The following is an 11,871-nucleotide window of genomic DNA, read 5'->3' as shown; positions in this document are numbered from 1 at the left end:
AAAGAAGACGCGAGACGGACAAAAAGAAATCACGACGTTGTTGTGAAGGATGGTTAAGACTGACTGAAGTAATTAAAGGATCTGTTAAGACATCAGTCAGTGTAGGAAACACCTCTATGTGTGGTTTCTTTATAATAAAGTCAATTGTACCGCATTAAATAATGTTGACTTGAGAAATACTGTAAATTTGGAACTTTTCTGCTACACTGGCCACACACTGTTACCTCCCTCCTTTTCCACTCCAAACTAATCAGTTGCAAATATGACCTGGTGCACTAAACCATAAAATAAAATCCAACATGAAAATCAATACATAGTTGAATGGTTCATACTTAAGTCATTGCATAAAATAGTTAACATTCTACCGAAGGCAAATGAACAAACAATGTTGTGGGTGTTGAAAACTACTAGATAAGAGTGTCTAGTTATATCTATATTATCTCAGTTGGATGGTGGTTAAATGAATTGTTTGCATGTTCTCTATTTCTTCTGGCATTCCAGTTTCCTTTCATATTCCAAAAACCTCCACACGAGGATAATTGTTCCCCCTAATTTGCAAGAATACGTGCAGAAATCCTGAATCCTGCAAGATATGTATTTGCAGTTTTACCGCAGCTCCTCCAGAGGGCGCCACTCGCGCACGTTGCTCTCGAATCTTATTCTGTAAACTCAAGCCGGAAGTGCGCGGCCGCGGCCTCCAGCTTGACAGTCTCTCAAACAAACGCTCGTCTTCTGTGTCATGACTTTAGCTGCGAGTTCCAAACTCCATAATGCGGCGCTACATGCGCGCACTGATGCTGTGCACGGCGTTCGCCGTCTTCTCGGGCCTGTTTGTCTACAGTAAGCTCTTCTCCTCGGACGTGTCGGCCGCCGGGAGCGGAGCGAAGAGGGGCTTCTTCCCACCGAGAGTCCCCGGAGCCAGACGAGGGGCCGCCGACAAGACCGGGCCCCGAGAGGCGCACTGGTACCACCGGTACGATCAAGAATGAAACATCGCTCCTGATACGAAGCGGAAAATAAAGCAAAAATAAATAAATAAATAAAAGCATTCGATTGCATTTTAGATGGTAGCAGCAGAGGGGGGCAGTGGGTGGAGGATGTTTTCTGGAACAGCTGTGATGTGGAGGAATGTGACGCTGGTTCCCATTCAGGTGGATGACAAAGTGGAGAAATGAGAGAGTAATCGATTACCTGCTCAGGTCTGCTTATTGTTTATCGATGAGAAACATCCCTAACAATCTCACAGCACAGTTCTGTGCTTCATCTGATATAGATTTAAATATTTTCCAAGTAACGCGTTACATTACTGCAATGAAGTGATATCTCCGGATACGTTTTTTTTTGGAGTATGCAATGCAATCTATTACTAATCAAACATTTTGATCTGCTTTCTACAGTCAGTACGTGTGGTGTTCTAATTGAGAAACACCTGCTTTGTTTGTTTGTTAACAAAACCACGTTGCCATGTGACTTTATTGACTGTATTTTTGTTTACATGAAAAATGTAATCTCGAGTGGGCCAGACTTGCATAATAATAGCCTTTTAAATGTAAAACTTTGAAAGGTTTTCTTTGTCATGGCGAAGAGTGCACATGGTGAAAATGTCTGTATTTTTGCAAAAGCAAACAAATTACAATGGAAAGTGACGACAGTCTCAACATAAAGCATCGATTCAACGAGACTTTCTGATGCAAAATAAAGTGATGTGTACAGAAAACGACACCTACAGCTGTTGCGGCATGCGCGTTTTTACAGGCTCACCCTGACAACATGACTTTGACTCTAGTTTGCGCAGATCTAGGTTGCCATTGTTCATGTCAGCGTCACTGATATCACAGCTCAGGTCTCTGATGTAGTGTCCACGACTATTAAGAAACTTCTTTTTTTTTTTTAAATAGACATATTTTTGGGGGGAAATTTTCATAATTGGTTGATTGGTGGGCCGTGATTGGAGCGTCTTGCGGGCCGGTTTTGTCCCAAGGGCCTTATGTTTGACACCCCAATGTTGGAACTCGTCTCCGTCCTTTCCCTCCAGGTACATCATGCGTCAGCAGGGCCAGATGGAGGCCGTTGGCTCCGGCGGCCAGCGCGGCCCCGAGCCCGCCATGCACCTGGCGGTGGTGGCCTGTGGCGAGAGGCTGGAGGAGACGGTCACCATGATCAAGTCTGCGGTGCTTTTCAGCATCAAGAGCCTTCATGTGCACATTTTCGCTGAAGATCAACTCCATGCTAGTTTCATGGAAGCTGTGAGTAAAAAAAAGAAAAGAAAAAGGTTTGTTTTAGGGCTGGGCAAAAAAATAGGCTTAATCGATTATTGAATTTGTAGTTTATATGAATTTTAACTCATGAGGACAATCACAGCAATAAAGCTGCGCTTTTGTCAATATAGTTGATGTCTGCAGTCATTTTTACATGCATGGGGAAGAAAATCGAATCAAAACTCTAATTTATCTTTTTAAAAAATCAGACTTATTTTCTTTTAGGCCGAATCGCCCAGCCCTGGGTTGTTGCTTTGTTAGATGCTGCACTTTTAATCACAGGATCACAACTCATCAAATATTAACATTTCAACATGATTATTCCACCAGTAGAATTTGTTTCATCATTGCTCGACGTGTTCCATTCAAACTCACACGTAGTCTTACTATGTGTGTTTTCCAGCTGGAGTCGTGGCCCGGGTTTATCCGCTCCAGATTCAACTACTCGGTGTCCACGATCAGCTTCCCCAGTGAGAACGCGGCGGAGTGGAAGAAGCTCTTCAAACCCTGCGCTTCTCAGAGGCTCTTCCTTCCAGTGAGTGTGTAAACAGAACGTCACCATAATTATTATCGACAGTAGTACCCCCAGTGACCTTTGTCTGTCTTTGTGTCCCTGCAGCTGATTTTAAAGGACGTGGACTCCGTCGTGTACGTGGACTCGGACATCGTCTTCCTGCAGCCGGTGGATGACTTGTGGGGCTTCCTGTCCCAATTTAATTCCTCCCAGCTGGCCGCCATGGCGCCGGAGCATGAGGAGCCACGCATCGCCTGGTACAACCGCTTCGCCCGACACCCGTTCTACGGCCGGACGGGCGTCAACTCGGGGGTCATGCTCATGAACATGACAAGAATGAGGAGCACGTTCTTCAAGGTGAGGCTGAATACTTGCCAACACTTGTATTTATCCTGAACGGCCACCAGGGGTCGCCCTTTCATTGCAGTTGATCTGCACTCCGGCGAATGAAGGAGACCAACTTCCTCTCAAGTTTTAATGCTTCTGTGACCCCATGCCACGATCTTCAAGAGAAATGTAGGTTTTGTATCGTTATTTGGGCTCGTTTGCATGAACAGAATGACATGACATCAGTGGGGCTGCGTTGGGAGGAGCTCCTGATGCCTTTGCTCCAGAAATACAAGTTGAACATAACTTGGGGAGACCAGGACCTTCTCAACATCATCTTCCACTACAACCCTGGTAAGAATCCACAGAAGCACTAATGCCACTGTTGCAACAGTTGGATTATCACGTTTGCCACAAGTCTTGACTCCCGGATCGTCATGCTGGTTTGCTGACAGAAGTGTGTCTCAATATCCAGAGTCCTTGCTGGAGTTTCCCTGCCAGTGGAACTATCGCCCCGATCACTGCATCTATGGCAGCAACTGCGTCTCGGCCGAGGAGGACGGCATATACATCCTGCATGGAAACAGAGGCGTCTACCACGACTACAAACAACCTGCTTTCCGGGCTGTTTACGAGGCCATTAAGAAGGTTGGTGCTGTTCCACAAGTGTGTGGGTGATTTTTTTATTTATTTTTTTTAATATTAAGGGTCTGTGAATTGAGCTGTAGTGCACACTATGGGCTTGTTAATTTCATGTCTGCATGCTGTGGAGCTGATTAGACCAGAAGGATTAGACGCAGTAAAACACACAACTGAAGATAAAAGTGGGGAAGAAGTAGTTGCAGGTGTATAAATATTAAAATTGAAATCTTTTCTGGTTTAACCTTTGAATGTCGCGAGAGATATTTGGATTTTCCGCATCAAAACCATTCATTTAAATATCTATGTTAAGGGAACAGAGCTGTAATGTCACCCATACTAAATTAAAATCTTGAAAGTCCTGCTGTAATTACAGTAATAGCAGGTTAGTACTGCAGTCTGCTGAGTGTAATTGAGGCGGCTCATTCTTTTCTGATGGAAGCACTTATGCGCCGTGTTTGCGTCACAGGTTTCAGTGTGTTTCACTTTCCACTCCCGTCTCACGAGTCAGACGGGAACAAACGCCTCCAGTTGAAAGTCTCTCGGGTGCTTCAAAAGTTTCAAAAGGCTCACCAAGTGTCGTGGGTGTAATTTGGTGCAGCCGGCCGCTTTTACAGCCGCCAGTGAACCCCATGACACACCTGCTGCCCTCTTTCTTTACCCTGTGAGATTAGGTTTTGGATTGAGGCTGATCCCCCCCCCCCCCCCCCCCCCAAACAGTAAACGTGTCACTGACTTCAGGTTGTCTGCATTACGGGAGCACAAATCTCCAGCAGAAGGCTGGAACGAAGGCTAATTTCCCCCTTGAGGATGTTTATGGGTTGCTTACCAGCAGTGTAATGATATTGACGACACAAGTGGCATTTACTTAATGAAGCCATCAAGGCCGGGACTCTCATTGCTTTCCTATTGACAATAAATCCGCGTGATGGCTTATCCATACCGTATCCATTGCCTGCAGTTAAGACTTTGGCTTTGTCGGGTCGGATCAATTGTGGCAAAAAAGACACGTGTACCTGTACAATATGTGCTGGCAGAAGCAGCTCCATAACACGACACAGCATTTTTTTTTCTTTTTATTTCTTCCCTAATAGCAATGCGTTTATGGATTTGTGATGAAAGTGTGTTTGCCAGGAGGATCCAGGAGTATGGATTTGTCATGTTTATATCTCCAGACACGCGGTTTCATCCATTTGGGCTTGTTCCCTTGCAGCCGCCCCGCAGGCTCTGCAGCATCGGCTGTAGTGAAAGATTAACAGGACACGACTACACTGGCGGCTCCGCGTGAACGACCCAGACAAACGTATATCTGCTATTATAATCCAGAGTGGGGTTTTTTTTGCTGTTGTTTTTTTTACTACCATCACTAGCTCCTCTTAGACAATAACAGCAGCAAGATGTGAAATTCGTTTGCATTCAATATTAGATAGTAAAACTTTCCTTAAGGAGTTGTCAGAATGAAAAGAGCCATTTACATGGAAACATGTCATCAGGTGATTGATGGGACCGGAGATACGTTCACTTACAGTGGAAATATCAGTGTTTACCATCCACCCATCCATTACAGTACTAACCACAAGGCCTGTTGACAATCCATCATCATAAAATGCCTAATGCATTCATGTCAGCCTGCAACAAAGGGTGGTAAAGACGTCAGCGGCGTCGAGATGCAGCCATCCGCCGTTAAAAGTTTTAGGTTCGTCTTCTCACTGGGTTCATTATTGTCGCAGTTAATACTGCTAGTAAACTGGACGACGCATGTAAATCAGGATCCGCGTCCGGCGTCGTCGCGCAAAAGAGGCGAGGAGACGAGACGGGCGAGTCGCCGCTTCCCGTCCTCGACTCCAAACCGGCCGACCGCGCGCAGCCTGTCCCGTCGTAAAGCATCTCCGCCTTCCCGCCGCCGCCCCCGCCACAAAAAAAAAAAAAAGCTGTGCCCGGGAAGCGGCAGTTAAATTTTACAGCCAGTGGTACGTTTGGAGTTGGGAGTCTGTGCAGCAGCAGTGCCCCATCAGCCGCACAAAATCAATACACAAACTGTAAATGCGAGTTTATGACCGGCGGGTGTGTGTATAAGTATGCGCTCGTAAAGACGCCGTTCTCTTTGTGACCCAATATCAGACACCCGAGTGCAAGCAAATGAGCTGGCGTTAAAAAAAAAAAAAAAAGGTAATTCCCATTTGATTTCCTCGGAGCATTGTAAAGGCCCCTTCATTATTGGGAAGACATGAAATTTCCTGCTGTAATCCCAGGTTATCACTGGACGGTAAGCCTATAGCATAAAACGGACTCCCAGCAACGCAGGAGCGCTTTACGCGTTGCCCGGCTGACCAATCGGACTCCCGAGTCCCACATGAGTTCCAACATGCCTCATGGATTTAGTTTTTTAATTTACCCGGGGGGGGGGAGGAGGGGAATATCTTTCAAACTCGAGCGCTGCCCTGAGCACCACTTTGCTTGCTTACCGAGAGAATCTGATCAATTCCGGCGGAGCAGCGGGGAGCCGAGAGACTCGTCCTGGGGGGGTGTTGGTTGGTTCGAACTACAATTTTTGGATTTTTCAGCTCCTCCAAACCTACCGGCTACTGCGAAAAGCGTATTTTTTGATCTTTTTTTTGAAGAAACGGAAACTGGGAAGAATGGAAGTCAGCATGAAATCACTTTAGATTCACAAAAAGCTTCTTTTTTCCCCCCTTGAATTAATATGTGAGATTGAATGTTTAAACTTTTAGGGTTTATTTTTTAGGTTGAACGTCCGACTAACGACCTGTTTTGTCGTTGCAGTACGCTTTCGGCACAGACCCACTGACCTTTTTGTTGGACCCTTTAGAAGAGCGACTCTTGGAGACAACGCACACCTACTGTGGCAAATCGCACACACTCCTCACCAAGCGGCTGGCGCACAGCGTGACGCACATCAGCAGGAAGGTTTCACACCGACGGTGACCAAAATGAAGGACAGCGACGAAACTGAGCCTCTTTTTTTTTTTTTTTTTTTTAACAGGCTTTAGCTAGAAATTGAACTGCTCATCTTCAAAGCCAGCCAAAGGTGTAGCAGACGGGTTTTTTATTTTATTTTATTTTTTGATATCGATGTGGACAAAACACCCCGCGGTCTGCTTTGAACAACAAGTTGTTTTTCGGGCGAACCACTTCCACACCGCAGACAACCGGTGAGTAAAGGCTTCGGGGGCTTATTTTGGAGAGCAGCAGCAGCTTGAAGCTCTCTTAAGACATCTGGGATCGTCTCGGACTGAGACTAATAACCGCTCTCCACTTGTAAATTGCTTTGGGTAAGAGTGTGACGTAAATCCCTGAAATCAAGTAGAGCGGCGGCCATTTGCTTTCCCAAGCACAGGACTAAACTCATCTGCCGAACTCCTCCGGATTTCCCTCATCCTCTTGTTTTATTGCAGGGTTTTGTTTTGTTTTTTTTTAAATGTGTGTGCTTTTCTATTTTTTTTTTACTGGCACGTTCATATTTTTCTTATTGTCTCTGACTGAAACCGTGTAAAAGGTTTGGAAGAGAAGCGCTTGACTTTCCATATTGGAGAATTAGTTGAACCTTGAGAAGCACTCTCATTAAGAGAGACACCACAACTGGACAGAAGCCTTTCTCAGGTCTCAGTTTTGTGTATGCACAGGACCACTTTTCTCATTTTTTTTTTTCAGAAATCATAGGCGGCAGTCGTGGGAAGAAAAAGTGCCAGGTCAGGAACTCTGTCGTTTCTCCACTTTCCATCGCTGAGCGTGTGAATATTATTGCAGTAGTTTAGCAGCGATAAATCTCATCTGTATTAAAACACGCAAACCAGACAGGCGGACACGTTGTTGTTCACGTACGGGTTATTTTTCATTTCACTTAACAGATTTTATGGATTTTTTTATTGAAGACTTGAACCTATGTACTTTTTGTCATGCATCTAATGACAACAGATCTGCTGGAAATACATGTGATGCACTAACTGCAAACAAACATACCAGTTTGCTGTTGACTATGCGAATAAGCTACAAATTTCCTCCTGATGCCAAAGTTTTTTTTTGTTCTATTCCTCTTGTAAATGTTTTTGTACCTCCGAATGTATTTTGGACTTTTAAGGGTTTGAATCCAAATGTTGTGACTCGTTGTGTGTGTGTGTTGTTGTTTTTTTTTTACATTAAAGACTTTCTATTTGTAGAAACTGTTCAACGAATGTCTATTCTAACCACTAGAGGGCAGCATTTTTTCACATGTCTACCAGTGCCTTCAGAAAAACAGGATCCTTAAAGTTTTGGGAATAAATGAAGGGGATTTATTTTTCATGAGCGAAATGTACAATGAAATAGTGATTCTATTGGGGGGGGGGGGGAAGCAATTTTGATAAACTTCAGTAAGTAGGTTATGAGATTAACATTTAAATGTCCTTGAAAGATTTTTTTTTGTTGCTATTTTGTTCCAACAACATAAATTAATCAAAATCTCCCGTTTTTTTGTTGTTGTTTTTTTTAAACCAATAAAGTAGGATCTTCCTGGCTCTAAAGATGTAACTTGAGGTAGATTGATGATGTGTTTCGAATGCTGCCTCAGGCCGATCAATGGACTTGCCAATAATCTATGACTCTACCTGCGGTCCTGCCTCAGCTCTGAGGAGCTCATAAAGTGTAGGTGATGGACCAATAATCAGCGTTATAGGTGACACTGCATGGCGTTGACTGCAACGCATCAGCTTATGCTTATTCCCATTAGATCGGGCGCATAAATATCCATTTATGGCTCCGGAGGTATTTTGATTCATTGCACCAGAAGCGTCCTTAATTCATCACTATATATCTGAATGAGAGCTTATCAATTAGCTTTATTGACCCGTGTGCTTAAACGCAACATGTAACAGTCCAGGTCCCCAGGGAGACGAGAGACAAAGGCTTGAATTGACCAGCATGTTGGAAAATTCAATATTGTCCCTCCTCCAAGGTTTCATTTTCCCATGTTTTATATCGTGATAAATAACAGATTTTATTTCTTTTGTGCCAGAGCGGCGGGGAGAGAAACTATTTAAAATAAATACGTGACCTCCAGCATTTGGAGTGGGCTGAGTGGAAGATGAGAGGAAACGGGGACATTGCGGAATAATTAAATGTACGACTGTGCGCGCCTGTCTCTGTGTTTGTCATGGGCAGAAAGAGAAAGCCTGCTAAGGATGGCCTTTCTTTTTTTTTTCTTCTTCTTCCTGTAGGACAAAAATATTGAAGCCGAGAGATGGGGGGGGGGCTGATGGAGCACGTTCATGATGAAAGAAAAGAACAAGGCTGTCATATCCAGTGCAGCCATTAGAGCACTTTGGGGCTCCAGAGCTTGATCTTTTGGACAGTTCTTACCTGAAAACAAGAGTTGGGACGTCAAAATAGTATCGTCAAACAAGAACCAAGACATTTAGACAAGAAAACAGACAAATTTCCAGCAGAGCCACTATTGAAGTAAGCTCAAAACAACTAGTAGATTAATATCAATGGACATCTTTGGATAAGTCACTTGTAAATCACAGGGCAAATATGCCCATGCATCTATTGTCCATATTTAAATACCATTTTATCAACTCATGATTATGGAGCACCACTATGGGACAGGACAAACGGAGAGAGACAACCAAATACACTAAATTCATGCTTTCAGGCAGTTTTAAGTTAAGATTGTGAAAGAAATGCAACATTTGCAAGAATATGCAGACATAATTCACCTAAACTGGATTCGATTGGAGATCTTCCTGCTTTGAGATCAAAGTGATCACCACCCGCGACTGTATCCCTTATAAAAATGTGATTGATTGTCCTCATACGAATACCAAATACAGAACCCCTGTCCGAATCATTGACTGCTCATCGAGACCCAAACTCACAACCCAGATGTGGTCTGGGTTACATGCTGAACAACTTGCATTCAGCCTGTAAAATACAGTTGCATTATTCATAAAACCTTATTAAAGCAACGGTTGGAATTAAAAGAATCGCTTTTTAAGCTCACTCTATAGAAAGTAAAAGGAATCTAGGCTCAATGTCATTTTTTTTTTTTTGCCACCGTCGGATCTTTTGAAGTTGTTCTTATTGAAGTGACGTTCCCGACGAGGAAGACGAGAAGGTCTCCGTCGAAACTGACAAGCTGAGGTCTAGCATGCATAACGCACGTTTTGAGCCGATACAAGCGGCAAGCACACGCCTATTGATATTGTTGTGCCGTGTACAACTTCCCCCGCGTACGTTGGAGCGCGTGTGTCACATATTCCCCTGGATGGTGGCGCGGCGGGGGGTCATTTACATGCTGTAATAGGGTGTACATATCACTGCTGCAGGAGATGGGTGTGTGTGTGTGTGTGTGTGTGTGTGTGTGTGTGTGCAGGGCCCAAATGTTCGCCACAACCAGATGTTTCCGTGCTTGTAATTTACACGTGTGCGACCCGGGGTTTCCGTTTGATGCCCGGCAAGATGCAATATGACATCTTTGCTTACAACTGACGCCGACTTTGCTTCGGCGATTCTCGCGGGGAGACGAGGAGAGTGACGGGTCTTTTCAGCAGATTGGTTCATTTACCACGCCGCGTGCTCGCCGTGCGTGTTTGTCAGGCTCGGGACTCATCGAAAATGCCACAAAGCCAAGCCAAAGGATGTCTGGCCGGCTCGCCAAGAAATTGTGCCGAAAGGGAGCCGTTTATTGTTGCGCATTGTTCTACAAGAATCCACCTTAGAAATCCACCTCGTTGTAGATCCAGTTGCTCGGATCAGACGTCCCACAAGTGCACAAAACCCAATTTTTGTTTTTTATTTTTTTTCAAAAAGCCATCATTCTTTTGTGCTCTTCAAGAAATGGCAGAAGGATGTTTTCAAAGATTGCACTGGAGCACTTCTCGGCAGCAGTACAAGTTCCCGCTGGTTTACGCCAGCCAGCCACTTCTCTTTGTTTTAGGACACGAGTGCGCACACACACGAGTCGGAGCAAGGCTAATGCAGAGAGGTGAACACATCCAAGGACATTATTGTCTCTTCAAGTATGTGAGGTACACAAGATCCTGTTTGCAGGAGAATAAGCAAACTGGATGTTCAGTGGGGGTTTGGAGTGTTGTCTCGATTCGCTAAATATAGACAAAGAGCACTGTGGTTGAGAATATGCAATGCCATGATGCACTGCAGGGTGTACAAAATTGAGTGTGATATTTTGGAAAAGGCTTTTCTTTGAAATTGTATTTATATGTTTTCAAAAAAAAAAAAAAACACGTATACACTAGTGTGTTCATTTAAAGTAGAATTCATGTTTGAGCCAGAATATGTGTGTTAACACATGTTTCTCGACGTGCGCTCAGGGAGCACAGACCTGAACATAGCAGGTCTGGATAAAGTGCCCAAACCCATTACAACGTCAAATTATACATGTCATCATATTTTCAAAACCACCTTTGTCTGTCACCAGCAAGTGCTGTAGTTTAACGCACATGCAGTAGGTGAAGTCTCACGATGTTAACGGCGGTGAAGTGTAATTATCGGAGAGTCCTTGTGAGTCGGATCCACTTCAGTATTTAATGGGCGAGTGGGTTTTGGTGATGCTGTTGAGTAAAATAGCATAGCCTTGGAGCTTTTCCCTCTTGCAAACAAGGATTTTAGAGGCTTTACTGTCTTATGTTGTCCTATCGACTGGTCTTGATGACTATATTGCAATTGCCGATTTCTGGATTTTGATTGTCTGTTTTGAGCCACAACCTTGTCGTGTTTGTCCAGTAGGGGGTTCTTGCAATACTCACTGCACGATTGTACTGTCTTAGTATGAGTAAGTGCAGAGTTGTCTTTATACATGCATGTTGTATTCAAGTTCACCCTTATTACCAACTACTGACTGGTTCCAGCTGCATATTCACTCTCAGCGAGGAGTTTATGTATGAGTCTTCATATGTAAATGACCGCAGCCCACACACACACACACACACACACACACACACACACACACACACACACACACACACACACACAAGCCATCATAATGCATTTTCTGCAGTGAAGGCAACCATCACGATGCACATTTATATGCACATGTTGCACAATATACTCGCCTATCCGTAATGCATACGTACACTTCACACTCGCACGGAGACCCCATCTTCTGTGCCCCCGATA

At 44.2% G+C, this 11,871-nt stretch overlaps 1 protein-coding gene across 1 annotated transcript; it reads left to right on the top strand.

Moving 5' to 3' along the window:
* Positions 1-770: 770 nt before the first annotated feature.
* gxylt1b (glucoside xylosyltransferase 1b) lies at positions 771-6,684 on the top strand (the record flags this gene model as incomplete). Its single annotated transcript, XM_080518590.1, has 7 exons — positions 771-973; positions 2,036-2,246; positions 2,662-2,793; positions 2,878-3,129; positions 3,330-3,453; positions 3,575-3,747; positions 6,523-6,684. The coding sequence occupies 7 exons, from the start codon at positions 771-773 to the stop codon at positions 6,682-6,684; spliced, it is 1,257 nt and encodes a 418-aa protein (XP_080374716.1).
* Positions 6,685-11,871: the final 5,187 nt, after the last annotated feature.

The sequence above is a fragment of the Blennius ocellaris genome (assembly GCF_963422515.1).
Source record: "Blennius ocellaris genome assembly, chromosome: 22".
In the NCBI taxonomy this organism is placed as follows: Eukaryota; Metazoa; Chordata; class Actinopteri; order Blenniiformes; family Blenniidae; genus Blennius; species Blennius ocellaris.
Note: the sequence above shows the minus strand (reverse complement) of the source record. Positions and strands in the feature narration are given on the sequence as shown.